This window comes from Mastacembelus armatus, chromosome 18, assembly GCF_900324485.2.
Source record: "Mastacembelus armatus chromosome 18, fMasArm1.2, whole genome shotgun sequence".
Taxonomy (NCBI): Eukaryota; Metazoa; Chordata; class Actinopteri; order Synbranchiformes; family Mastacembelidae; genus Mastacembelus; species Mastacembelus armatus.
In genome coordinates, this window is record NC_046650.1 from 10,624,362 (window position 1) to 10,651,676 (window position 27,315).

Consider the following 27,315-nt stretch of genomic DNA (forward strand, 5'->3'; position numbering starts at 1 on the left):
ACCTAATCTAATGCACCAGTCATATTATTTAAATAGACAAAATAAATACATAGAAAAACCGTATAGTGTTTTACACAGTTAATCGCAAGAGTCATTTTTCAGTACTGAAAAAGTGTAAATACACAGCAACACACATAATATAACGTCGCTATTGCTGTCTCTTGATGATGCATGTCGAGATGTCTCATTTATAGGATCTGTAAGTAGGTGTAGCTGTGCTTACATAAAGAAAAAGTACAAACACTGGATAAATGCAAATTGTACAAAGATATACATATTAAGGGGGGTTTAAAATAAAGTCGCTAAAATCTTTATAATGTGTACAAAGTTTACGAGTTGAATTGAGGCCAGTTGTCCTGTTTCAGCAGGACACCCCTCCTGAGATAAATTAGTCCTGAGCGGAAAAAACGACGCCATTTTATAGTTGTCGGAACATGATGTACTGACGGACATCTCTAAAGTTTAACTCGGTAAACTTTGTTAAATCGTTGTTTTGGTTGAAAACTCTGTGTTACGTTTGTGTTTCGCTTACGTTTTCCGTTTTATAGTGGCGTTTTTCCAAGGATTTAACGTTACTTTATATCTTTGACGTCTAACGGGAGCAACGCCCGACAAGACGGTAAGAAAGCAGCTAATATCTGGGTAAAACTAAATGTTTTGTCAAACTGCAAACAAAATAGCGTTAAGTGTTTTGTCAAACCACGATGTTATGTTGAAGGAATAGTTAACCAATGATTAATTACGGAAAATATGCTAAACAGCTGCGCAGATAGCGATAGCATCGTTAGCTTAAACAGACGATAGCGTTCACTTAGCTAATAGCTAACGGCGTCTTAACAGTCATTAGCTTTAATGCTCACAGTTTGACTTTTTAGGTTGGATTTATTAAGTTTTTAAAGCCCTACATCGCGTGTTTTAGGTGTTAGTTGTAAAGTTTTACTTTGGAAATATGGGCTACACGGAGGTAAGTGAGTAGTCAGAATCAGTTTAATTATCTGAAGTTCAGTTCGGCACATGGTCTGGGTGCATCCTACTTTCAGGCCTAGTTAAGGTGACGCTTTAGGGAGTGTTTTTTTTTTCTTTTTCTAACAGTATTATATATACTTTTACGTTGATTTTGTCTTCTCTGTGTGACATTTTGTTCCATTCTTTTCTACTTACTTTGGATTTTAGGCTAATTTACATAACAAACAGTGGTTAGTAATAACTTGTAATACTTAATATACTACATTATGAATACGTACCAGTTACGTATCAAAGAGCTATTTTAGTGACAGGAGGCTTTGACTTCTCAGTTTACAACGTTAGACCTATCAGATTCAAGCCTATTGTTTAACTGGTTTAATTTCTGATTAGCAGATGCATAGCTACATGAGAATAATGTATTAGTACATGGATGTACTAGCTAGCTGTGAGGCTAGTTCTGCTTATAAACCTCACTCAGAAATATGCAGCAGTAGCCCGGCTAGCTCAGTCGGTAGAGCATGAGACTCTTAATCTCAGGGTCGTGGGTTCGAGCCCCACGTTGGGCGCATGTGTTTTTTTTTTTTTCTTCTTTCTCTGTTTCCTACTGGATTGTCTTGACTTCTTGCCTCTTCTTGTTTTGCCTCTTGTTGTCCCAAATGATGTTACAATGTTCTTGGTCCTGTGGAAAGAACAAACTGTTTTTAAAGACAAAAGCAGTTGTTTATTCCTTCTCAAGAATGGTTCACAGTCTGTTTTTTCTTCTTTTGGAGCTAATAGGAAGCACATCTTTTTTCAGAATTACATTACAAAGGGTGAACTGAAGAAGAAAATCACGTTATATCAGATTGTATTCTTTATATTATGCCTTTTTTCATATGAAAAAAAACATCACCGTCCCTGGGTGGGCTCGAACCACCAACCTTTCGGTTAACAGCCGAACGCGCTAACCGATTGCGCCACAGAGACTACATGCTTGTGATTTTTTTGATACTGTCAAAAATATTCCATATTCTTACCACATAAGTATTACTACATGTGACATATACTAAATATGGCATTCACAGGGTATACTAGAATTACAACACTGAGAGTATGCTGAGCATTGTCTCCACACTGGGTATCATACTCGCAGCATACTATTCCATTACATAGTGATGTTTGTGGTTCTTAATTTTATGTTTCTGTGAATGAGTAGAGACATAATAATACTACAAACTATGTGAAAAGTGAAAAACTAAAGTTTGCCGCCCAACGTGGGGCTCGAACCCACGACCCTGAGATTAAGAGTCTCATGCTCTACCGACTGAGCTAGCCGGGCTGTGAAAACTTCACTTTTGCCACCCCCACAACAAGCTGTTACGTTGAACCCTTGTGTACACATACTACAAAGAATGTGGACTTGGGTGTGCAGTGTGTAGTTGTCTCTGTGGCGCAATCGGTTAGCGCGTTCGGCTGTTAACCGAAAGGTTGGTGGTTCGAGCCCACCCAGGGACGAAAGCTCCCTTTTTTTTCTTGATCAAGTTTAGCTTTGTATGAAAAACAAACACTTCCTTTTTTGACAGGAAATTTGACAAACTGAAATGTTACAGAACAGGTTGAAAGGTTATGATATGGCTTAAAAATCAGTTTGAATTTGCTTTGGGATTCTTCTAAAGAGATCAGTTTCTGGTTATTTTAGAATTCTAGCCCATATGTTTTAAATTTTTCTTTAAGACACCACTTTGCATAAATGAAAAACTCCAGGAATGAGGAATTTAGAATCACCAATTAACCTGACATATATGTTTTGGACTGCCGGAGGTAACCAGATTACCCAGAGAAATCCCACATAAGCAGGGTTAAAAAGCAGGGTTGACATGACCAAATAATCATTTTTTCCATAATTGAGCAGCCCTAGTATCTGAAGAGTTGCAAACTCATGCCCTTCTTGCTGTGAGTGAGGCACTGAGGCAATCACAGTGCTAACCACTAAGCCACCATGCTACTTCAGGGGAAAAAAAAGTCATTCTGAGAAAATTGTGTGAAAAAATCAGAAGTCAAGAGAAATGTCAACTCTGTGAAAACAAAATTGTGAGGAAAAAAGTCAGACGTCCAGAGAAAAGAATTCTGAGACAACCAAGAATTGTGAGGAGAACAAGTCAGAAGTTGAGATAAACGTCAGAATTCTAAGAAAAGAAGCATATAATATGGGAGCATGGGTGGGGCTGAACAATTGAAGCCACACCCCCAAGGACTTGACTTCATCCCTGTCTCTGTGGCGCAATCGGTTAGCGCGTTCGGCTGTTAACCGAAAGGTTGGTGGTTCGAGCCCACCCAGGGACGACTCTTTTTGTAGTTGCATCATGTTTGAGTCTTTTTTGCAGAATTCTGAGAAGAAAGTCTGTACTGTAGAAAAAAAAGTCAAGAATTTTGAGAAGAAAAGTCAGAATTTTGTGTTTTCTGTGAAAACTCTTCATCATCCAGGTGAATTTATCTGAAAGCTGAGATCATCCAGGTGAATTTATCTGAAAGCTGAGTCATGGCAACTGAATTTCTTCATGTTGAATCAAAAGGTCAGAAGTCTCAGTAGTCTGGAGAAAAAGCCAGATGTCTAAAGAAAAATATAATTCTGAGAAAATATAATTCTGCGTTAATAAGTTAGAAGTCTGGAGATAAACATCAGAATTCTGAAAACAATTGTGAGGAAAAAAGTGAGAAGTCTGGAGAAAATAACAGAAAATTGTGAGTAAAAAAAAAAAGTCTGGAGGAAAAAAACAGAATTGTGAGAAGAAAAGTCAGAAGTCAAGAAAAATCTGAGAACTCAGAAAACTTCATATTGTGAGCAAAAAGTCAGCGGAGATAAACGTCAGAATTGTCAGAAGACAAGAAGCAAAAAGCATGCATAGGTGGGTGGGGCTAAACATTTTAAGCCACACCCCTTTGAACTCAAGCCCAGGCCTGTCTCTGTGGCGCAATCGGTTAGCGCGTTCGGCTGTTAACCGAAAGGTTGGTGGTTCGAGCCCACCCAGGGACGACTCCTTTTGTAGTTGCGTCATGTTTGACTGTTTTCTTCAGAATTCTAAGAAAATCTGTACTGTAGAAAAAAAAATCAAGAATTCTGAGAAGAAAAGAATTTTGTGTTTTATGTGAAAAGTCTTCATCATACAGGTGAAGTTATATGCAAGCTGAGTCATGGCAACTGAATTTCTTTATGTTGAATCAAAAGGTCAGAAGTCTCAGCAGTGTGGAAAAAGCCAGAAGTGTGAAGAAAAATAGAATTCTGAGAAAGAGAATTGTGCGTTACTAAGTTAGAAGTCTGGAGATAAACATCAGAATTCTGAAAACACGTGAGGAAAAAAGTCAGAACTGAGAAAGCAATTGTTAGGAATAAAGTGAGAAAACAGTTGTGAGGAAAATAGTCTCGAGAAAAAAGTCAGAAAATTGTGTGAATTGTGAGAAAAATGTCAGACGTCTGCAGATAAATGAGCTGAGAAAACAGAATTTTCAGAAGAAAAGTCAGAAGTCAAGAAAAAAAGTCATAAGAAAGCTTTGAATTGTGAGAAAAAAATCAGCGGAGATAAACGTCAGAATTGTCAGAAGAAAAGAAGCAAATAGCATGCATGGACAGGTGGGAGGGGCTACATATTTTAAGCCACACCCCTTTACAAACACAACCCAGGCCTGTCTCTGTGGCGCAATCGGTTAGCGCGTTCGGCTGTTAACCGAAAGGTTGGTGGTTCGAGCCCACCCAGGGACGGCTTATTTTGTAGATGCATCATGTTAGTGACTTTTTCCCTCAGAATTCTGAGAAGTAAGTTAGAATCTTGTGTTGTCTGTGAAAATACTTAATCATCCAGGTGAAGTTGTCTACAACCTGAGTCATGGCAACTGGATTACTTCATGTTGAGTCAAAATGTTTCACCACTCATCCAAGTGACTTTTTCAGTCTGAAGACTCAACAAGAAGCCCAGTTGCCTTGACACAGCTTCTATAGAACCTTGTGTTGAAAGTCATAGTTGTGTCAAAATTCTGCAAAAAAGTAAGAACTATGAGAAACGCAGAATCCACAGAAAAAGTCACAAGTATGAATTGTGAGAAAAATGTCAGAAATTTTGAGAAAATTGAGAATTATAAAAAAATAAAAAATTAATGCAAACATATAGAAGGAAATACCATAAACATGGGTGGAGCTAAAATAATGAAATCTCAAATCAAAACCGTCTCTGTGGCACAGAATTCAGAAAACTGGGAATTCTGAGAGAAGTTACAAAAGTCAAAACTATGGGGCAAAAAATGAGAATTGTGGGACAATTTATTATTCTGAGAAAAAGTCAAAAGTATGAGAAAAGTAGACAATTCTGAGAAAAAAAGTCTGGATTCTTTAGAACAATGTCAGAATTCTGAAAGAACAGAATTGCAAGAAAAAATGTCAAAAGTCTGGAGAAAAAAGTCAGAATTCTAAGAAAAGAACACAGGATGGACAGGTGGGTGGGGCTAAACAATTGAAGCCACAATAAAAGTCAGAATTCTGAGTAACTTGAGAATTCTGAGAAGCAAGTCAGAACTCTAAAAAAAAAAAGGAAAGGTTGGTGGTTCAAGCCCACCCCTAGGCGGGGTAATAAAGCTTAGCTTATATTTGGTTACATTTTGTAGCGTTATCTGTCCAAAATAGCTAGATTTGAAGTTTTACAGTACAGGATTAGGTCCACTGAAGAAAAAAAAGTTTCTCAGGATGGAATAGTAATCTAAAATGCTGTACTAGGGAAGCATCCAGGGGGCATCCGGAACAGATGCCTGGGCCACCTCAGCTAGCTCCTCTCGATGTGGAGGAGCAGCAGCTCTACTCCAAGCTCTTTCCGGGTGACTGAGCTCTTCACCCACTCTCTGAAAGGAGCGCCCGGCTACCCTGTGGAAGACACTAATTTCGGCCACTTGTACCCATTATCTTGTTCTTTCAGTCACAACCCAGAGGTCATGATCGTAGGTGAGGGTTGGAACGTAGATTGACCAGTAAATCGAGAGCTTCGCCTTTCGACTTAGCTCCATTCCATTCCTCCCTCACTTGTAAACAAGACTCCTCCACTTGATGCAGGATCACTCCTCCAACCTGGAGAGGGCAAGCCACCTTTTTCCGGTTGAGAACCATGGCCTCAGAGGTGTTCTTTCTCATCCCAGCTGCTTCACACTCAGCTGCAAACCACCCCAGCACAGGCTGAAGGTCCTGGCTTAATGAAGCAGAGATGGAATCCTGTGGTTCCCCAATCTAAACTCTCTCCAGCCCCTGGCTGCACCTAGAAATTCTGTCCATGAAAATAATGAACAGAACTGGTGACAAAGGGCAGCCCTGCTGGAGTGCAAGATGCACTGGGGATAGGTCTGACTTACAGCCGGAAATGCGAACCAGGCTCCTGCTCTGTTTGTACAGAGACTGGACAGCCCTTAGCAGAGGGTCAAGGACCCATGCTCCCATAGCACTTCCTACAGGGTGCCACGAGGGACATGGTTGAATGCTTTCTCCCAAGTCGACAAAGCTCATGTAGACTGGTTGGGCAAACTCCCATGAACTCTCAAGCATTCTGGAGAGGATATAGAGCTGGTCCAGTGGTTCCACAACCCCGACGAAAACCGCATTGCTCCTCCTGGATCCAAAGTTCTACTATCGGCCGAATTCTCCTCTCCAGTACCCTGGGATAGAATTTACCGAGAAAACTGAGGGGGTGTGATGCCCCTGTGGTTGGAACACACCCTCCAATGCCCTTTTTGAAAAGGGCGGACACCGGAAGTAAGGAATGCTGTCAAGCTGAAAGAGTCCTATCAAGTGTTTCTTTCATTTGCAACATATGTATCCTGCAGAATACATTTAATCTGTCCTGTGATTTGTCTTCAGAAGTAACTGAACTTAGTTGTGTCAGTGCAATTTAAACAACAGAAAATAATATGTCTTTGAATAGATGTGACATTCATCCCTTTTCGCAGCCGTTTATATTTCATATCTAACAACATGTTTTGTATATGTTTAAATAACACAAGGTTTCTGCTGCATATTATATTTATATATTTATTTAGCATGATTGTCACAAGTACTTTTAAAAACAAAATCTCTATACTGGAAATACAGACCATTATGCAACAAGGCACCAATGCTATAAAAAAAAAAAAAAAAAAAAAAAAAAAAAATATATCATTTTCCTGTCTTCATTTTCAACACCACTCAATACATATTACTTAGTAAAGCATTCAAACTTAATTGGAGAAAAAAAGAAAATCTGAAACCTAAAATCTTCTTTCTCAAAAGTCATGTGATGCACTCAACTGACAGACACAGAACGTACTGACTCTACATGTGGTTGTTACAATAATATTACTCAAATATTTAGTATATAGAATCGTTGCAAGTATGCAGACATTATTAACATGATTGGGAACTGCAGAATGTAGTGCTTCCATATGTGTACATGCATGCAAAAAGACAATATGTTGCCGGAACACACGGTCAGTTTCTAATTAGCAGTACACAGTGGGTATGATTCAGACAGTGCCTGAGCACCAGCCTACACTGCCTGACCGTTTATTGAAAAATATTCAACTTCTCTCCTAAAAATATATCTACAGTAACCTCTAACCTCAAGTGACAAAACATTTGAAGAAAAATAATTCAGTTCGAGGTCTAACTTATCAAACAGAGCACTGAAGGGAGGGGGTGCAAATGTGAGTAGTGGCTGCAGGAGAGTTTGGAAGTAATTTCCAGAGGTACTCTCTGTACCTCTAATACCACCAGTCTGATGGCTGAGATCCTAGCTATGATTCTTTCTCAAATCCTCTGCCTGCTTCCTGTCTCTCTGCAGTCTGGACTGATGTGGTTTTATCCTTCTGTGAGGTGTTAAGGGCTAGCTGCATGGCCCAGACACTCAGGGGCCTCATATAGGCCAGAGAGCGGAAGATGCCCTTCTCACAATAGGCCTCAGGAGTCTGGAAGGCCATGCCCAGCTTCTCCCACACACTTCGGTAGCAACCCTCCGCTGTGCGCATACCCTCCTCTCGCATACCCTGTGGGGGGAAAAGAAAAAAAAAAAAAGACAGCCACAGAGCTGTAGTCATACCCTCTAAAACAAACGTGTATAACACTGAATGAATGAGGGAGATAATCAGGAGCTGTAAAAATATAAGACATAGTGAAGCAACAATTTCTCACATTTAAGGAACTGGAAGCAGCAAACATTTTTGCTTGAAATTATGAGTTAGACATCGTTTCATGCCTTGAATGTAAAGATATTGTCTCACACACATGCATATACCTCATGGATCATAGTGGCCGCCAGTCCATATACTACCCCTATCCAGACCTCATCTGACTGGACACTGGAATGGTCAGGCACTCCTTCAGGGCGCATGCCATTAACTGCCCCCATCTGGCCTTCAGCAAAGCTCATTACATTCAAGTCAAAAACAGATTTGAGTGCACTCTGGATTTTTTCTTTTGGAAAAGCCTGGAGGGTGAGACGAAGTGGAAATGAGACCGCAGGTCTTTGATTAGTTTCCTAATCTAAAAACATTCCTGACAGGTTTCATGTTTTAACTTGCCTGGTACTCTCCCTCTCCCAGCCCAGATGCTCTCAGGAACCAGTGGCCTGCACACTGGTCAGACATGACACTGTTAGAAAAGTGTCTCCCACTGCTGTCATAATTGTAGTACTTACCTAAACGTGATGGAGAAAAGAACAACAGTCACTTCATGTTTTAAGCAGCTTATGTTTACAAATTCATTGAATTTAACTAAAAACAAATATTCCATGGGTAATTAAATGCTACAGACACAGCTACCTCGTTGATTTGCCTGTTGTTTTTTTTTTTTTTTTGTGGGTTTGTTTTTAAAGAGTCCATACACAGGAGTAGGCTAATGACTCTGTCACTGATCAAAATACATGATTTGTAGATTTTTAAGCAACTGCTGAATATAACTAAGTGAACCCTTTCCCTGTAAATATAGGACACAGCACAACAAATGGATGTTTGAACTTACCATTCCACAGCAGTTTATCAAAAGCAGTGCTGCCTCTGTCGAGGACGTCTCTGTAACATTGGTATGTCTCCTCTTGGTCCAGCAGTCTGGCCATCTTACACATCACACACAGGGACGCCAGCCACAGCCCACCACAGTATGCACTGCAGATACAAAAACACAAAACAAAATGCCACCAGAGAAAAGAAGCTTCATTTACATGACTTCACACATGGATGGAAATTCATTTTCATAAAACACTGAAGAGTGTGTGATTTCATGAAAAAACACATTTCAGCCTCAAAACTAAGAGTATAAGTTAAAATGTTTACCTGAAAATAATGTACATTCTCTTGTTTGTTTCATAATAACTAAATAAATATTAGTAAACTGTCTTTAAAAGCAAACACCATGATTCTTCAAATAAAGTTGAAGTAAATCTAGCCAGTGTGAGAAACTGTGTCCATGGCTGAAGTTCCCCACATCCCTTGACCCTTCTGTGTCCACTGAAAACACAGATAAGTTTTAAAAGCTTGTTTCTTTCATCTGTGCTTAAACTTTGGTGTCGCATGCAAATGTACATAATTTCATTTTTTCCCATTTTTAGTCACGAGTTGTGCTTTTTCGAATAACTTTCTTCTGCCGTCCAATTTAATGGTATCCACAAATCTTTAAACAATCTTAAGTGAGATTTTTAGAATTTAAGGTCATATGTCTTATTTTTGAGATGATTGAATGATAGGACACATCGAACATTGGATCAATGTGTTACATAAAAAAATGTAAATGACGGCTGTTATACTTTTGCAGTCTGAAGCTGGACTTTGTGCAATTTGCAATGTCTAAACAATTTTCTATACTTTCTTTCAGACAGCCATGTTTTATTCTGTCCCATTCTGAACTCTTACCTTGGTCCAGTCACTGTCCAGCCATCATAGGTCTGGTCAGCGTATCCAGAGTTCTCTATCAGGCCATCTTCATCGAGGTCGAACTTCATCTCTGACTCCATCACTGCCTAACAGATCAGTAATCAAGTGGAACAAATTCTGAGCAAGTCACCAAATAATCTGGTACACTACAGATTTGTGTACTTAGGTCACTCATGTCATGAATTAATCTAACCCTGGCTTACTTGATTAAAACTACATGAGGGCAGTTGTACCTTGCAGATGGGCCACATGTCCTTCAAATACTGACTGTCCTGGGTGAGATGAAAGTCCCTGTACACCTGCAGGACAAACTTCAGATTCAGGTCTTTCCAGTCTGCAGTGTCATGGATAAGGTAGGCATTCACCCTTTCCCATGGCTCATCATCTAGATACAGATATCATACACAGAGGGACAATTCGTGACCATTAAAAACTGAAAAATTACCAAAGGTGACTAACTGAACCGTGTGACTCCTGAAAAGGTAGTAAATCATTCTTACAACAAATCTTCAACAAATGATTATGGGTGTTTTTATAGGAAACAAATGTGCAAAATTATTTTTATATCTTTCAGTAAAGTTTTTGGTGAAAGAAAGTTATTCCACTTCTCTGAGATCTGTAGTTAATGAAATTATCTTTCTTCTACCTGGGTCTCCGATGTCGTGAGGTACCACATTTTTGGTCTTGACAGGAGAGTACTGTCCACTCATCAGATGGAGCCTCTCTGTATGGTCGTGCTGAACCACACTGCCAGCTGAGAAGAGGTTAATGCTGTGAAACTGTGGCACTGGTATTGTTCTCTCTCACATGCACGTTCATTAATAATTGAAAAAAAAAAAAAAAAAAGACAATAGCACTTCACTCACCAATATCATATTGCATGCTCAAGGCTAGTTTGGGCCACAGCATGATAAGTGCAAAGGATGCATAGAAGTGCACATCGTACGTGTTGTACATTCTGTACTCCTGACCTAGCAAACAAGAATAGCTTAATAAATTTTTCTTTTGCTGCTGTCATTCACTTTTATAATCAACCACTGTCACATTATTAATTACTGTGAACTGCAATCAATCCAGCAGTGTTCAGTTTACAGTGATATGAAACAGAAAGGCCACATGTTAAAGAAGCTGATACAAGGGATTGTATGGCAATTTTAACAACAAAATTAGTAAAGCCATTTATTGACTATCCAAATTACAGCTAATTAATTTTCCATCAATCAACTCAATAACATTCTTCATCTCTAAACTGTAGGGTCTGGTCTTGCAGACAACTGTTTTCTCTTGGTGCTTACCTTCTAAGTAGGCAAAACGGCCATACTCCTTGATGACAGTAGGCTGAGCTGGAAGCCCACCATCCTTGCTCCGCACGCCACCACTGACATCAGCATCCTCTGGTAGCTCTGTCCACACTGTACCTCCATCCACCACATAGTATAACTCATTAAACAGAGCAGACTTATACCAGAAAGGGAGAGAACTGCAAGGCAAGGTAAAAACAGCATTTAGCTGCTCAGGTGAGAAGGCAATAGAAAACAATTATAAGCATTCATGGTTTTAAAAATGGACTGTCTGCTGAGATAAACCGTTTGCCCTGTGGTCATAATTTATAACCTTTGGGTTTACTGGCTGGTAATCATTTCTCAATCAGCCTATAACACTTTAGGAACTGTGAATGATTATGTCACCTACCTGTCCTGCAGAACTGGTCTCTGCCACTCTTCAATGCTGTTCTCCCACTGTCTGTAGTGTTTGAGCGCGTAGTGACTGAGAGAGGGGGATGCATCTCCTTTTGTCCCAAAGTAACGAGTATATCTCCTAGAAACACAAAAGAGTTCTTATACAGTCGCAGAAACATTTTGTTTGGATTAATTCAACATTTTAAAAGTTTAGAAAAATAAATCTTATAAGCACAGCACTTCCTTATGTTCTAAGCTATCCAAATGACTTCACTAAAGAGGTGTATCCTTTTAAATGTCACATTTACATTCCACTGTTATAGAAGTCATTTCACAAACCAGAGGCATATTATTAGTGGGGCCTGAGGTTTTGAAACCTGACACAGCATTCAAAGGGTGTTTGGGTGTCACCTGTCTTTAGGTGGAAGGTTTTGTATGTTTTAATAATGAAAGTATTTATGCAAGAAAACTGCACTTCATATAGATAGATGTGTACATTTCTGCATAGCAGCATACTGTGTATCTGCACTTCTTTGCATTTGATGTACCTGATGTGCTCCCTCTCTCTAGCGCCAAAGGTGATTTTGGGCATGTCCCAGGCCAGGGAGAACTCCAGATTGTTACAGCTTTGAGCCAGCACTGAGCAGCTAACAGCCAATGCAGCTGCAACCTTTTCCCCTTTAGTTGTTGGCGGGCTGGAGCCTGCAGAGGTAAGCCAGATAAGGATGAGACTTCACTAAAGGAGTTTTAAATAAGGCAAATGTGGCACCCCTGTGAAACTTGAAAACATAGTGCAGTTTGCAGCATTGTAGTTTTAACATACTTTTATTAGCTGACAACATTTTCAATACCATCTACCAAATAAAAAAGCCCCAAATATAGTTTCATAAATGTGGCATTTGAAATATTGTTGGAGGCAGTAAATAACAGAGACATGACAGATGATGATGAGAGAAGAACATGCAACTAATTCAACCCTGAACTGGAAATGAGGACATCATGGGCTGTGGTGTCTTAAATCTGCCTCAAGTGATGTTTTTTTTTCTTTCTTAGCCTTACAGCTTACAGTCACGTGTTTTGTATTCAATACTGAAGTGATGTTGGAGTATTAGTGTTATTTTTTTTCACTCTACTTCTTCTTTCCACTTCTTTTTTATGCTGCTTCATTTTGAGTAAGCAGCAACTTTAGATGTGTCATACTTCCACAATTGGTTTTGAAGCACTGACCTGTAGGAGAGTCCAGTCGTCCATCAGTAAGAAGGTCACTCCACAGACCGCTGCAGGTTCCTCTTGGACTGAATGCTGTCTGGTGACTGACCTCTCTGTCAGGCTGTTATAATGTGCATAGAAACACACACAGACTCTTAGGAAATCTAATATGTAATGCTCATTAACAGCAGATTTCACAAAGAAAACCCTGCTGATTATTATAGACCCAATTCCAGATAATAGAGACTATTGTATAAAACTTTATTCCCTGGGAAATGCTTGAGTAACTACTAGCAAAACCTCGTGGAGTTGCTAAAATCATAAATTTAAGTCAAACCTGTTCCCTGGCTGCAATGCACAGGGTGTAAGGGTTCACTGTGGTGCAGTGATGTAGCAAGACTCCAGAGACCGCCTCCCCTTCCTTCTCCAAATGGAAAGGTTCATTCCAGTGTCCTCCGCTCTTGTCATCCTTATGTCCTGACCCGTTCACCATGGTAAACATGATGGAGACATCGAGATCGTAGTCATTCTTGTTCTCTATGTCCCACACAAACACTGCCACTGGGAGGCTAGAGTCCTGAGAGAAAGGAGAGGGAATAACTTTTATTAAACCAATATGTTAGCATAAAACAAACTAAATCAGCATGTATTACAAACTGAAAAGAACAGAATTTAGATAATGTACTTTTTTTTTTTCTAAGAAAATGGGTCAATATGAAATTGTCATTATGAACTACTATAAACAGCAACACCCAAAGGCGGAAAAAAAGTCTTAACACAATAAAATTGGGCTCTGATCCTCAAGTTTGGACAGTTCTTAACCAAGCACAGATTTGAATTCAGTTTGACTTTTTAAAGAAACACATCGTGTCATAATTCTAACAAGAAATACTGGATTTTAAAAAAAATTATTATTTTAGGTCAATACTGATATTGATTTTGGGGAGTTTAACAAGTCCAATAACAAGAAATAGGCCAACTGCAATTTCTTTAACATAAACACACAACCTTAACAACAATCTTGATATGGACCCTTTAAATTTCAATGTTGTCGTGATTGGTGGACAATTTATGTAAGAGTGAGTTTCTGACTTACCTCAGACCTAGTTTAGCTTTTCTTTTTTGCAGGTTTGTCTTACTTATTGACCATTATATGCTGACATCTGCAATTAGCTAATACTGACTACTTTAGCAGTCTAACTATAAAGATATAGTTTTAGTGTTATAATTCTGAATTTAACCTCATCTTTCCACCAAATTTCCAAAGTATTCAAAGCCTCTTGTGACTGCAAAAATCAGAAATCCAGGGATTTCACAGACTTACCTGGTAGTCATGGGGGATAACAGGGGAAATCTGTCTGCAGGTTAGGGTGACATTCTGTCCGGGGAGGTCATAAACAGTCCAGGCACGGGGGTATAAGGCATGGTAGAAGGCATATTCCCCACAGTAGCCCCAGTTCCAGCCTTGTAATGTAGGAGGATGCTCTACAGACAGCACCTGCTGGTAAACCGTTTGTCCTCCACGACGTAAACAAACTGTGAACTAAGATAAAGTAAGCAAAAGAACACAGGAGTGAATATTTGTATATATTTCTTTATAAATGTGTATGTTAATGTTAGTCATTAAAGAATACTTTTTAATCAAATGTATTCTTTACAATTTAGAATACTTTCCCCTTAAACTTGGCTTTTGACATTTCCCTCATTGCACTCTGAAAACCATTTGGGGGTGGGACTAAACTTGAACATCCACTCAGCCTTTAAAGCTACTGCAATAATACTGCAACCACACATAGTGTGTTCCTGTCTGCTCCTGTCCCTGACATCAAAGCTCATATTAAAGTTTAAAGCAGCTGGAAACTGTTCTAGCATTAAATGCCAATGTGGAGATAGACTGATGGTATATTTGTTATATTTTGTTCTGAAAAATAGATTTAAAAAATGCAGACTAGCTGCCAGCAATTACTTTTACTGACACTTCAGCCAGCCCAAGAGAATGATTGCTTATCAAGAGTGTAAATCTTGGCTGGATGTACAAGTAATTGATGAACTTCGTTCAGATATGTTAGCAAAAACCGGACCAAAATCTAAAAAGACATAAAGTACCCTTTTTAACTAAGTCATTCCTTATGATGTAGTATGCTTTCACACAACACTACCATTGTTTAAAACATGACATACCTGGTTGGCTATGACAGTTTTGTAGTGGTACATTCCAGGGTTAAGTTGCCATCTGCAGAACTCCCCTCTCCAACCTCTCGTGATGGTACCACCTCCAATTCCACCCAGTGGAGCACCTGCAAATTAGGGGATGGGCAGATTAGAGTCGATAATTCAAAGCACCTGAGAAGAAAATCATAATTGTTCAACTTTGAACATTGACCTTCTTGTAAAATTTTAAAAAATATTAACTAGTAGATAGATCAAGCCATATTATATATCTATTATAAAGACAGGTTACAAGGGATCAACCTAAATGCTTTTTCTTGTATACTTATAAATCAGTTTTGGAAAAGTAGCTTTTGAGTTAATTGTAGGATTTTGGTGAAACCAAATGGGTCAAAATGTACTCTGGTTCAGGATTAGACATATTACTGATCAGAGTTTACCTGATGTTAAACAGAACTGTTGCTTTATGTGCACATATTCGGTCAATTGTAACTCTCTGCTTTAGCCTGATCAACTTTAGCATGAAACTTGACAAATTAACATATTTTGTTGTAAGGCCTGAACTCACCATATATTTGACGTAAGGGTTGGGCACGAAACATATCAATGAATGGAGCTTTCTTTTCCACCTGGGTCTTCTTGTACCACCATTTTAGATACCTGGATAAGCACATACACAGTATACAGTACACTGATTACCTTACAGTCATAAGTGGAAGGGTGCAAGTGTCAAGGTTAATCAACACATATTCAGAAATGTAGGAACAGATACAATATTTGACTATTTACACATACACAAAGAGGCAGAAACAAAATGCAGTTTTGTGAAGGAAGCACTTGGGACACCCTATTGTGAGTGATGTTAACAACATATGGGTATGTCCGGGCATGCATGCATACCTAGCTGCACTGCTCAGTATCAGTTAGTAGTGAGTAGGTTATGTTACAACAGGCTTCAAACAGTTGCAACCACAGGCTCAAAAAAAAAAAAAAAATCAGCTTCATTAAGTTTATGCTCTGAGCTCTCATCTCAGACATGGTTTGAGCAGTTCTATTTCATTAGACAGAACCATACTTCAGCACAGAACTGGCTGTAGTGCTGATAGTGCCTCTTATCTTTAGCATACATCACATTGACCTTTAGCTGACAGTCTTTATAAGATCGCAATTGAGCCACTTGTTGTGAGGAAGATCCTCCGCAGCTGCAAAATTGCTGTACATGACAATGCAGCACCTCATTGTATTGCACACCATAAATTAAAAGGAAAGCTCATCCTAGACAAACATTTACGGCCTGTCAGCTCCACTCAGATGGAGATGAATAGGCTCAGTAACACCATGTTATTTGAAGTCATGGCAGTTTCAGCTTTGTCAGTATCTTGTTCTGCAGCTCAGCAGGAATCCAAACAATGGTCCTCAACAATATAGATCTGTGAATACATACCAACCTGACTCACGCCTGTGTATGTTCAAGCTCCCATCTTGTTTACCACCACAGTAAACACATTCCCTCTGCTTCACCCAGCTTGTAACACAGTGAAAGGAAAAAAAAAAATCCTATTACTTCCTGTCCAATCAGAAACGCATTGAGCAGACGCATTGTAGACTCTTAAGACCTTTTGGTGCAAAACAAATCAGTCCTTACAGTATAACGACACTGGACGAGGATATGGCTGACAATAGGTTTCAAATCTGGGCTAAACCCTAATACCTCTCAGTTACGGTTATAAATTCATCTTCATAGTTGACTTAGAGGACAAAGTCATGTACTTACTGCTTTACAGCTTGTTTGTTATAGGTTGGGTGTACTGTGCAAACACAAAATTTACAGTATGTCTCTCGCAATATGGGTACCTGTACCCTGGATACCACTCCTTTCACTGGTGGTTAACAAAACCAAAACTGTAATAATAATCCCATATCATGCAGGCCATATACCCACCTCATTAATCTTTGCAATAATTCACAAACGTTGGCATGGCGATAAGGTCGACTGGCACACCTTGGATGAACAGGCTTTGTTTATGTATATCAGCCCAAGCTGAGAGTGCACAGTGTTTGCATTATGGCAACAACGCAACAGTTCTCTGAACAGTGAAGTAGGTTTGTGGTTTAATGTTAGCCAACCTGACCTGACCCCATGTTCAGCGTATGAGACAGTGGAGCACTTTACAATACAGAAACAACACAGCAGTTTGTGAAGAGCAATAAGAAAATGCCTGTTGTCCTATAAATCTGTGTTAATACGCTGCACTACAGGTGTCACATGGGGAGACCATGTATACAAGTGGCAACAGTGGTAAAGTGATTGGATATAAAAGTATAAAAGCCTGGGTTATTGAATTAAAAAACTAACTGGCACAAGGAGCCCAGTCAAACCAAATCAGTAAAGAACAGTTGACTCTCACAGCAGATGCACTCTGAGCCACACTGTGGATTTAAATGAGAACTGAGTGAAAGGGTTTCTGGCTGTGTGCCCAACAATCCACTAAAGCTGCAGAATGTAGTACTTTTGCATCTCAGATGTCAGCAGGTTGTTGAGAAAACAAACACAATCGGATCAACAGATGATGAAATCTGTGCTGGATTTCCTTTTCTGTTACTGTAAGCAGAAAACTGAGCTGAAAAGATTTAGTCTGGATTTGCTGGCAACTGTGCAAGTGGACATGGTGTTTCCTGTTGTGTTTACGGGACTGCATCACAGTGGACTATTCATTGTTTTGTCCTGAATTTGAATGGAATGGATGGAAAATTAGATATGATAACTTGCATCAGGCTTTTCAAGGCAGGAGTGTACTAACCACATGCACACACACACTATTGCCTACCCAGTTACTGCATTATGGAAACATGCATATGGTACAGACTTAGATTGCTCTGACACATGGACATGTGACCTGAAACAGCCAAGGTCAGGAGAGTAAAACATGTACCACATAGTTACCAAAAACTAAATGAATCAATACTGAATCCATGTTTTCAGTTGCAGTTATTTGTTAGTAGAAAGTTTCATCATATCATATAGCCAATATGACTGTGTCTCTCCTTAATCTGCATTTCCCAGAGTGAATCTCACCTGATCCCAAGGCCAATGTGCCCCCAGGCATTGGCCAGAGAGACATCTTTTGCTTGAAAGGGCTTCCTCTTCTCCTTGAACTCGTGTGCCAGACAGATACGCCAACCCTCCCTGGGCACTCCATATCCCATTTCCTTGGAGACATACTTGTTCATGAGGTCTGCTGTGGATTTCTCTCCCCAATCCGTAGTCATTTTAGCAGGATTTCTAGCATAAACCAGTGAATGGCACCAGGGATGTACTTGTGATCATAAGCAAGGTCCTCTCACCACCTTTTGTCAACAGTGTCTGTGTATTGTGCCTTTAGGGTGGAGGAAATGTGGGAGGTAGCGAATGGTGGGGTAGAAATCTTCAAGTTGATCAGTAAACTGCAAAGAGTCATTCCTCTTAACTACACTGGTTCCCACCGGATAAGCTCTGAATACCTGCCAGGGAACAACTGACTGGATGAATGACAGATAGCTGTTTCAGACAGGAGGCTGCAGTGTCATCAAAAGGTTATTATTCCCCACATGATCATTAAGTCCTCATGGGCTTCATGCAGGTGGCGTTTGTCTCTTTTGCATGGAGTCCGAGTCTGGCTGTGCAGTTTGCAGAAGCGACTGGCTGAATAGATGGATGGCAGCAAAGATAAGCAGCCGCCGGGTTAACTACAGCTAGGTCAAAAAAAAGATAAAGAGGTTAGAAAGCAACGTTAGTGATCCCATTAACCTGGTGTTCAGTAAGAAAGGCCACTATCAAACAAGCATTTCTGTAGCCGGCGAGTAGCTGCAAAGCCGCAACCTAACAACTATATCATCATTGAATATGCTTTGCTAAAGCCACCGTTTGCTTGTGAGGCAAGGAACAGGCTTTACCGTTTATGTAACAGAAGGAAACGAGCTGATTATTCTTCAAATACCGTAACGAAGACTCAACAGCTCTCCTGCTTTAAACCGGCCTCTGCTATATCTGCTAGCACGTCGCTCAGTACGTCTGCCACTTAACGTTAGGGTAATTTGGCCCCAGCGACCGACTCCCAGACTGATATCGAATACAGCCTCGATTTACAACAAACAGCCAAAGGAATCAGCAGTTATAGGAAGGATATGTTGCCTGACAAACCGCACTCGGGGACACAAAATCCACTAACTCGACAAAGCCGCAGCGTGGCCTGTACCATTTGGAGCTTGAGGGGTGGGTTACACCAGCCACACTTTTCAGTTTGCCTCCAGTTGACAAACATAGGCATATTCTGATAAATATATAGTTTATGACCGTATTGTGTATCATATAACATAGATCGGGTGCTATTATTGAACAAAAAGAAAGGTTTATCTGTAAACATTGATTATACGTCCCCCTACCAGTTTCTATAGCAACAGTCTACCTAATCAGCTGTGCCAAAGGGACGGCTTGTAAATGGCCGACCAAAAAACTTTACTGTACATCTACACTACAGTTTTATTCCCTAAGAGATTACTGAAATAAATACAAGACGTTGCTGGTATGTTAAGCAAAACGTACTCTCAAAGATTATATATGTATTTTAATATTTATTTTAAAATTTTTAGGAGTTTTACTTCCCCGTTGTTCCGTATTGGTTGCGTAGCGAACGTATCAACATCGATTGTTTTTTTTTTTTTTTTTTAGTTTACTGTAGCTAGCGGTAATGCTAGCTAAGTTGATAAGTTATGGTCGGTTGTATAAACATTGTCAAATATTGTGTAGTTTTATTCGAGAAGTGGGTTTAGGCGTGCCGTCGGATAAGATAACGTAATTGTCGTCCCACTGTGTCGTTTGAGACCAAGGTCTGTATGTAAATGAGAGAATTTAAACAGCAGCCATTAGCAAGAAGTCAGCAGTCTTGACTAGCATATAGCTATAGCTTTGTGTTTGTACAAACTAATATTTTATTGTTATCAGAATAACTAAACAGTCTTTACGATTCCTATCTGATCTGTTCTCCATAGTAGTTTTAACTTGTTTTGTGATATTACAGATGATTGAGGTAGCGGCCACCATGGCCCGAGGCCCCGTGTTTCTGGCCGGGGAGCTCATGGAGTGTCTCATAACATTCACCAACCCGATGTCCCACCTGTCCACCTCTGCCAGCAGGTTGGCCCTTATTACTTTCATATCTTTACATGTAAAATGCTGGTTTAAAAAAAACTAGAATCTAAAGAATCCTGCTTTGTTTTGCTTTCCGTAAGATAATATGTTTACTTCTGGTAACATATACAATAAACATGAGTAGTTGGATGAGTTATCTTGATTATCTAGTGTCTTTTATCCTGCTACGTTACAACATGTAATGTAGGATGCTTAAATCATTCACTAAATCAATGTGTGCATTAATGCTCTTGATTAACCCATGTTTTCTTGATGTGTCCCAGTGAAATGCTGGCCTGGGCCAGTGCTCAGATCCACTGTCAGTTTCATGCCAGTGAGAGCAGAGTGGCCCTGCCGACCCAGGGCAACAAACAAGACGTCCAGGCTGAGAGTGACACAGTGCTTATCCCAAGCAGAGGTTAGTGGAACAAAATGGGAGGAAAAGTTGGCACCATAGATCAATATATATCAAGATATTTATAGTTGCACAATGCATAGTAGTACAGCATTTTTAAATGAATATACTATTCTGCAAACTAAAACGTAGTAAATCTTCAATGATGATTAATATTCTGGATATTTTGGACTGACTGTTAATGACCTTCCTACCTCAAATATCAGCAAAGGTACTTCCTGTCTTTTATAGGAGAGCGTGGGCAGTGTGTGCTGGACACACCACCTAAGATATTATTCTGTGACTTGCGTCTGGACCCAGGAGAGAGCAAAACCTGTATGTAGACATATGTGGAAACAAATTTTTAGAGTGATTAAAAACTTATAACTTAATGAATGAATGTCATGAAACTATGACAAATGAAACAGTGAAAGACATAGTGTCTTATAGAGATTTTTTAAATGTTTCACATATAGTTTGTAACATATATTGTGCAAATAACTAATGTTTCTGTTTGTGACATATCAGTCCAATATTGACTCACTTTCCCACAGATTCATACAGTGAGGTTGTGCCCATTGATGGTCCTCCTAGTTTCCGTGGTCAAGCTGTGAAATATGTCTACAAGCTTACCATCGGCTGCCAGAGAGTCAACTCTCCTATCAAGCTGCTCCGAGTTCCCTTCAGAGTACTGGTTCTGCAAGGTCTGCCTGATCAGTTTTATATTCAAAGCTTTCACTGATAATAAGCTAAATCACTTGCACTTTAAAACTGTAAGTGGTGACGTATTTACTTCTAAACTGTTAGATTAGAAAAAGAAAACATAGCAGCTGTCTTTGTGACCTTTAGGCATGCCAGAGCCTCCATTTCCCCAGGATGAGGAGGTTTCACCCTCCAACCCTTTCCTGGAGGAAGAAGAGGCAAGCCGCAGGGATGCTCGGCCTCTGGAAAGAGCACTGGACATGTTGATGGTCACCACCTCAAGACGCTGTCCACGTGAGTCAGATTCTCTGTCTCTTTGCCCTCTGTTGTAGTTTAAATCACTGTTATCTCACTCTACTAGTTTCTGAACACAAAGTCATATTCTGCTTTTGTCAGGTTCAATTTCAATTATTATTCCCTAAACAATTTAATTGTCTTTAGGTTACTTTCAATATTTAACTAGTGTAGTTCTGTTCTCCCCAGACATGTTCAATATCACCAATATGCGTGGGAAAGTGGCAAAGTTCTGCATTTTCAAGACTGTTTACAGACTCGGGGAGGACATTATTGGCACATTCAACTTCTCAGAGGGAGACATTCCTTGCTTACAGGTGTCTTTACAGTTCTTATATTTGTACACTATATAACATGTTATTTTTCCTATTGAATCACCCTGTATCTCGGGGTCTTGTTCACCCTGTGAATTATGATTTTTTTTTTGTCTATTTTACAGTACTCTGTAAGCCTCCAGAGTGAGGAAGAGATCCAGCAGCAGTACCAGCGGCGTCCCGGGCAGGCAGTCAGTGTGACTGGACATGGGCGACACCTGGAGTCCTGCCTTCACACGGCCTCCAGCCACTTCTCCCTCCCCATCCCCCTTAATGTCACACCAGGTTTCAGCACAGACATAGGTCAGTAACCATTAGAATGATACTCTAAGTACTTTCTTAGATATCGTATATCTGATTAAATGTTAACAAAATAATTCACGTATCACGTAAAACTATTAGCACAGAGGCAACTTTGTCCTACATGTTTAAGTTGTTGACAAATACTCACACTGTGAACCATTGTTTTAAGATCAGGTCCTGCTTTTGGTTGTACTTTTTGCGCATGAGTAATGTGATGCACATTTCTGACATTTTCACATGGCAACGCACCATGACTGTGTCAGCAACACGCACAAACGAGGAAGACAAACAAGTAGCAAATATGAAGTAAAAACATGCTTGATCCAGAATATAATTTACTCGGACTGGAAATAGTATTTTAGGTAGTTCGTTTGACCTAAACATGAACACAGTTTCGGTTAGAAACATTGAATGCTACTTGTCAACATTTACTCTAGAACCTTTCACAATTTCTAATAAAAGTGATCTGTCTGTTTTTTGTTTTCTTTGTTCTTAAATCAACAAAGTCATTTTCAAAGACTCCAGCATCTAATACAACCTCCACAAAGAATTCAAGTTTTAAAACAGACAATTCCAGACCTGTTTATAAATCTTTCCGACTCTTCTCTCCTTCTGCTCAGTGACCCTGAGGTGGCGCCTGCACTTTGAATTTGTCACTGCTAGGGAGCCGATGGAACCGCCCATAGTTCTGCAAAACCAATCAGAAGTCACAGTTTGGGCTGGAGCGGAGCATGTCGACGTGGATACCTTCAGCTGGGATCTGCCAATCAAAGTCTTGCCTACCAATCCGGCATTGGCATCCTATGTGTCCCAGTTTACAGGGACCAACAGTGTTCATATTTGACTGTTCTATGTGTGAGACTCTAAATGGGCAATAGCAGGAGGTAATACTGTGATTCTGAGTGTAACAACAGATGTTTGCACAGCCCGGTGTGCATGCGTGTGTGTATATGCTTGTATGGCTATATGTTGTGAGGATTAGCTATTTGACTGTGATGGTTAAGGCTGGGATAAGGGGATAGAGTCAATGAGTGTCCTCAGAAAGATAGATATGGAAACATACAGAACGACTTGTTTTTTTTGTTTCCAGATGAGAAATCTTAGCACAATGATGCACAAGAACAGGAAGAATCTGTTTTTTTCTTTCTACTCTATATGTTAAATATGCAAACTGTTTCGGTTTTGCCGTATGCATTTTTCAGTGCTGACTTTGAATACATATTTCTTTCAGAGAGATCAACACACATTAACCACGTGAAGTCCAACCATTTCTGTAGTTGGAAGTTTTATTTTATTTTTGATTCCTTTATTGACTTGCACACTTATTTCTTTTTTTAAGTAACTTTTTCTCTTTTAAATATTTGTTGTGTTTAACAGGAGATGTAAATAATACAATATGAAATAAAGAGTGATTTTAAATTTTAGAAATTGTGAGTGAGGGTCTTCACACTCAACACAGTTGAACTTCATTTCTCTTTGTAAACAAGAATTTTATTTAGAGGTTAAATGGGTTACAGCAGAGAACAGGTCAAATGTATATATTATTGAATATGGATGTTTATGGATATATTATATATACACATTATATATGGTTATTATTTGATATTGAATAATATCGGAATTTGAATGAGTCCCAAAGCCACCAGCAGACAACAGCTTACCGTAATATCAAAACATATACTGAAATGTAAGTTTAAAGAAAGTAGAGACCTGCATTTTCTACATATGTTAGTAATACTCAAGTCGTCAGTGTCTAAACTCCTCTGGTGGAAAATACTGCAGTTTTGCTTAAATACTGTATATTTTCACAGAGAAATTTCATTCACATTTGCTTCATTGATGCAAATTTGTAGATGCTGTTGATGTTTTATATCTTTACAATATGTGTATAAAAAGTGGTTACTAATATCTAAGTACGGTGAGTATTGGTTTCACAGGCATACAGACTGAAATGATAGTCTGAGTGACTCTCTAACCCTCAAGCTGTTGCTGCAGGTGAAATGATCCGTGGCTGGGGTCCTGGATGTCGTCTCCTGGGGAGCAGGGCAGTCGAGGGTCGGCCGTCTGCACCAGGGACACTTTGCAGGTCACTGGCTCCACCCTCACCTCGCACCACGCAGGGAAATCCACTGGCCGATGCACACTGGACGAGAGAGAAAGGAGAATGTGTCTTTTTATAGTTTTTTCACTCATGCTGTTAATGTATGACTTGACCACACAAGCTTCACATTATTGTTTTTAATGTACAAATTCCAAATCAACAGCTGTCGGAGGTTGCATGCCTCAGTTCTGATTTTCCAAGTTCTTTATAAAAACATAAAAATCTTCTTGAGCCCTAAAAGTACCAAAGTAGACTTTCTCAAGTACTTTACTTTGTACTGTACTTGATTATTTTCATTTTGTAGTAGTTTTTACTTTTACTTTTACTATATTACTACATTTATTTGTCAGGTTTAGTTAGTAGTTACTCTGAAAAATAGTAATTTACATTTAAACATAGATCATATAAATACATATATTTTACACATATAAAATATTCTTTAAAACCTGATTAAAATATGATATAGTGATGAAGATGCATTAACAATCCAGTATGCAAAATAGTACAACTATGCATCAACTGAGCCTAAGATCCTTCTAATATATAAAAAAAAAATGTGTAAATTGCTGCAGTGACTTATATTCTCTCAGTCGAGTAAAACTTTTTTTTAAAATAGTGTTTTAATTGTAGTATCATTGGTTTTACGTAACCCAGATTTTGCCACCGAGATGCGTGTACTCACGTCTCGCAGCATCCGACACCAACAGGGTGCAGACAGGTGCACTGCATACAGGCGTTGTCCATCCAGGTTTCACCCAGTGAGTAGTGCCTCCCCTCGAACACACACAGTGCTGCAACAGGACATGGTGGTCAGAAAGTCAGTCTTAAAAAACATGCAATTGTTCTGTAGCTCAGGGCATGAATGAATATTTTTATGAAGTACCTAAAGTTAATGAGACTTTAAAGCATGGGGGTCTCACCTCTAGAGTTGAAGTGACACTCCATGGGTGCAGCAAAGCCACCACTAGTCCACAGAAGAAAACCTGCAGCGGCAAGCACCCACTTAATCCCGGTGAGCTCCATCTTCATCTGGTCCGGTCTGCCTCTGGTTCCTCATCTCCCTTTGCACCCTCATTTATACATCCCGAGGCTTCACGAGGACGGCGTGGAGGTGTGGTTATTGTTTTCATGTGGCCCACAGGCCTGGCTTGGGAAGTCGTCACTGGTGCCATCCATTGGGAATGAGATGATGGTATGTGTGGAAGGGGAGTAAAAAGAAGGGAAGCTTGCGTCTTGGCACTGTTTTGGCACTCTGGAGATCAACTCACTGCGCTTCAGCGGGCATGAACCTCTAAAGTGATAGAAACAATGACACATCCATGCAGTGACTAAGAGCGGGAAGGGTAGGAGAGAGGTGAGATGGAGGGCAGGGAGCAAGAGAGAGGAGTGATATCCAAGGAGAGTAGGAGGAGGAAACAGGGATGGAATTATCAAACATGATTCATCACAATTCAACCTTTCATATGGTTTTGTAGGCCAGGATGCCGTCCAGAAACTGACGGCATCCTGGTGACTGATTCACATGTAAAACATGTTTAAATATTGAACTATTACAACATTATATATATAAATAAACACAATCTGGTCAGAAATTGAAATGTAGCTCTACTGCAGGAATCCTTTATCTTAGACTAGTACATACAGTGCTCTCTTGTCTTGGTCTTTCCTTTAACTTGTCTCTTATTTTGCCGTGCACATACAGTGGTGTATTATACATAAACACACCAATTCTCTGTAAGCGACTATATTCTGCAGGCTTTTGTATTTCTGTGTGATCTTTGTGGCAATTCTCACAATATTCAGTCCTGAAAGAAAAAGGCAAAGGTCAAGAAATGTGATCAGGCCTGACACTGTGGTCTGATATCATTCCCTGGGCAAACAGAACATGAGCTCATCTTCTCCCACTTGTTTTCTTGTCCGCAGTTCGAGGTGCAAGATCGTAGGAAAACTATTGTCAAGCCCTCACAGGAGGCCCTGGGGCTTTATAACAAGTTTTATGTGCCCTTTCTGATTCTCTGTTATCAGTCAGGACGCTGCTTCATTCATCCTGAGTGTATGACTCACAGTTGCCCCTCTGAAGCTGTCCACTGCCTCTGTTCTTGTTGATTTGCCACTGATAAGAGCAATATACAGGTAAGAGTGATAGAGCAGAGGTTTTATTTACATGCTGTTTCAGAGGATGGAAGATGTTTTGCTGGCACATGTTCTTCCATATGTTCAGATGGGGGTGGTGCTGACTACACCTACTGGGTTCACACCCCGATTTTACAACCACGTTGTCGTCAGTGTTGATGAAATGGGAAGACCTCATCAAAATAAAAGATGAGGATTTTCCTGTCACACGCCTGTTGCCCTTCACGGACGTGCACTTAATTTATGACAGGAGGATTTGAACTGGAGAGAACGCTCTGTGCGAAATGCTCGGGTTGGATTATGATTGTTTTCTGAAAACAGCTATTTCCAAGGTCAACACTGAATTTTCATACTCACTTTAATGGCCTAACAATAATTAAAGAGATTTTGCGTTTAGATATTAACAAATGAGCAAACGACCATGTCATATGGTTAAAAGCCTTAGAATAAACTTAAGTGGACCATGACTTTGGATTGTTTGTTTGCAGGGATGTTGTGACTGAATCACTTGAATTGTTTTATAAAGGTGTTCATAAGACTGTAAAGCATCAGCCTGATTGTGTCATTTATTTCATCTTTTCTGTTTGCTGTGTTTTATGTCAGGCATGATGCATCGAACCAATATTACTAATTATTAATGGTTTTTTTTGTTTTGTTTCCTTGTGGTTAACATGTATAGTTATGCTGATTTTTGACTTTGGTGTTTTGTATTAATAAGATGTGTTTTGTTATTCTACAAGTATTTGTATGTTCAATAACTAAAAATGCTCATTTTTTTATTCCTATTAGTACAAAATGTTGAAAACAGACAAAATAATGACCATAAGAGTTTGAGGTGTTTTGGGTGGATTGTACCTTAAACAAACAAGCTGGAAACTCCTCCTCTTCTCTATTTCTTATTTCCCCCACAGACTCTATAAGTCGATCCACGATACAATGATCACAAGTACATTGTCCATAGATATATGAGTCTTGAT

The 27,315-nt window shown here is 39.6% G+C and overlaps 3 protein-coding genes and 7 non-coding genes across 12 annotated transcripts; 6 read left to right on the top strand and 4 right to left on the bottom strand.

Annotated features, from left to right (window-relative positions):
- The first annotated feature begins 1,459 nt into the window (after nucleotides 1-1,459).
- On the top strand, nucleotides 1,460-1,532 carry trnak-cuu (transfer RNA lysine (anticodon CUU)). The gene has a single exon. It is a non-coding gene; the product is annotated as a tRNA-Lys (tRNA).
- Nucleotides 1,533-1,858: 326 nt separating this feature from the next.
- On the bottom strand, nucleotides 1,859-1,932 carry trnan-guu (transfer RNA asparagine (anticodon GUU)). The gene has a single exon. It is a non-coding gene; the product is annotated as a tRNA-Asn (tRNA).
- A 279-nt stretch (nucleotides 1,933-2,211) lies between these two features.
- On the bottom strand, nucleotides 2,212-2,284 carry trnak-cuu (transfer RNA lysine (anticodon CUU)). Its single transcript has one exon. It is a non-coding gene; the product is annotated as a tRNA-Lys (tRNA).
- Nucleotides 2,285-2,386: 102 nt separating this feature from the next.
- trnan-guu (transfer RNA asparagine (anticodon GUU)) lies at nucleotides 2,387-2,460 on the top strand. The gene has a single exon. It is a non-coding gene; the product is annotated as a tRNA-Asn (tRNA).
- A 754-nt stretch (nucleotides 2,461-3,214) lies between these two features.
- On the top strand, nucleotides 3,215-3,288 carry trnan-guu (transfer RNA asparagine (anticodon GUU)). The gene has a single exon. It is a non-coding gene; the product is annotated as a tRNA-Asn (tRNA).
- Nucleotides 3,289-3,905: 617 nt separating this feature from the next.
- Nucleotides 3,906-3,979, top strand: trnan-guu (transfer RNA asparagine (anticodon GUU)). The gene has a single exon. It is a non-coding gene; the product is annotated as a tRNA-Asn (tRNA).
- Nucleotides 3,980-4,628: 649 nt separating this feature from the next.
- trnan-guu (transfer RNA asparagine (anticodon GUU)) lies at nucleotides 4,629-4,702 on the top strand. Its single transcript has one exon. It is a non-coding gene; the product is annotated as a tRNA-Asn (tRNA).
- A 2,301-nt stretch (nucleotides 4,703-7,003) lies between these two features.
- gba2 (glucosidase, beta (bile acid) 2) lies at nucleotides 7,004-19,107 on the bottom strand. Its single transcript, XM_026298569.1, has 18 exons — nucleotides 18,864-19,107; nucleotides 18,007-18,662; nucleotides 15,499-15,590; nucleotides 14,943-15,058; nucleotides 14,086-14,304; nucleotides 13,099-13,338; nucleotides 12,780-12,882; nucleotides 12,101-12,254; nucleotides 11,566-11,691; nucleotides 11,169-11,353; nucleotides 10,740-10,844; nucleotides 10,520-10,627; nucleotides 10,107-10,258; nucleotides 9,853-9,959; nucleotides 8,966-9,108; nucleotides 8,527-8,642; nucleotides 8,241-8,432; nucleotides 7,004-7,992 (listed from the first exon to the last, which is right to left on the bottom strand). Exons 2-18 carry the CDS (start codon nucleotides 18,198-18,200, stop codon nucleotides 7,744-7,746), a joined length of 2,601 nt encoding a protein of 866 aa, XP_026154354.1. The 5' UTR covers nucleotides 18,201-18,662; nucleotides 18,864-19,107; the 3' UTR covers nucleotides 7,004-7,743.
- Nucleotides 19,108-19,160: 53 nt separating this feature from the next.
- Nucleotides 19,161-23,528, top strand: rgp1 (GP1 homolog, RAB6A GEF complex partner 1). 3 transcript variants are annotated; one of them, XM_026298572.1, is made up of 9 exons: nucleotides 19,161-19,182; nucleotides 19,988-20,103; nucleotides 20,382-20,515; nucleotides 20,744-20,827; nucleotides 21,046-21,195; nucleotides 21,341-21,487; nucleotides 21,677-21,804; nucleotides 21,927-22,104; nucleotides 22,725-23,528. In XM_026298572.1, exons 2-9 carry the CDS (start codon nucleotides 19,988-19,990, stop codon nucleotides 22,946-22,948), a joined length of 1,161 nt encoding a protein of 386 aa, XP_026154357.1. In that variant the 5' UTR covers nucleotides 19,161-19,182; the 3' UTR covers nucleotides 22,949-23,528. The 3 variants fall into 3 exon arrangements, with proteins under 3 accessions (XP_026154357.1, XP_026154356.1, XP_026154355.1); XM_026298571.1 differs by lacking the exon at nucleotides 19,161-19,182 and adding an exon at nucleotides 19,375-19,492; XM_026298570.1 differs by lacking the exon at nucleotides 19,161-19,182 and adding an exon at nucleotides 19,639-19,796.
- A 368-nt stretch (nucleotides 23,529-23,896) lies between these two features.
- msmp1 (microseminoprotein, prostate associated 1) lies at nucleotides 23,897-27,221 on the bottom strand. Its single transcript, XM_026298655.1, has 4 exons — nucleotides 27,194-27,221; nucleotides 25,126-25,496; nucleotides 24,888-24,996; nucleotides 23,897-24,247 (listed from the first exon to the last, which is right to left on the bottom strand). The coding sequence occupies exons 2-4, from the start codon at nucleotides 25,232-25,234 to the stop codon at nucleotides 24,076-24,078; spliced, it is 390 nt and encodes a 129-aa protein (XP_026154440.1). The 5' UTR covers nucleotides 25,235-25,496; nucleotides 27,194-27,221; the 3' UTR covers nucleotides 23,897-24,075.
- Between the last annotated feature and the right edge of the window lie 94 nt (nucleotides 27,222-27,315).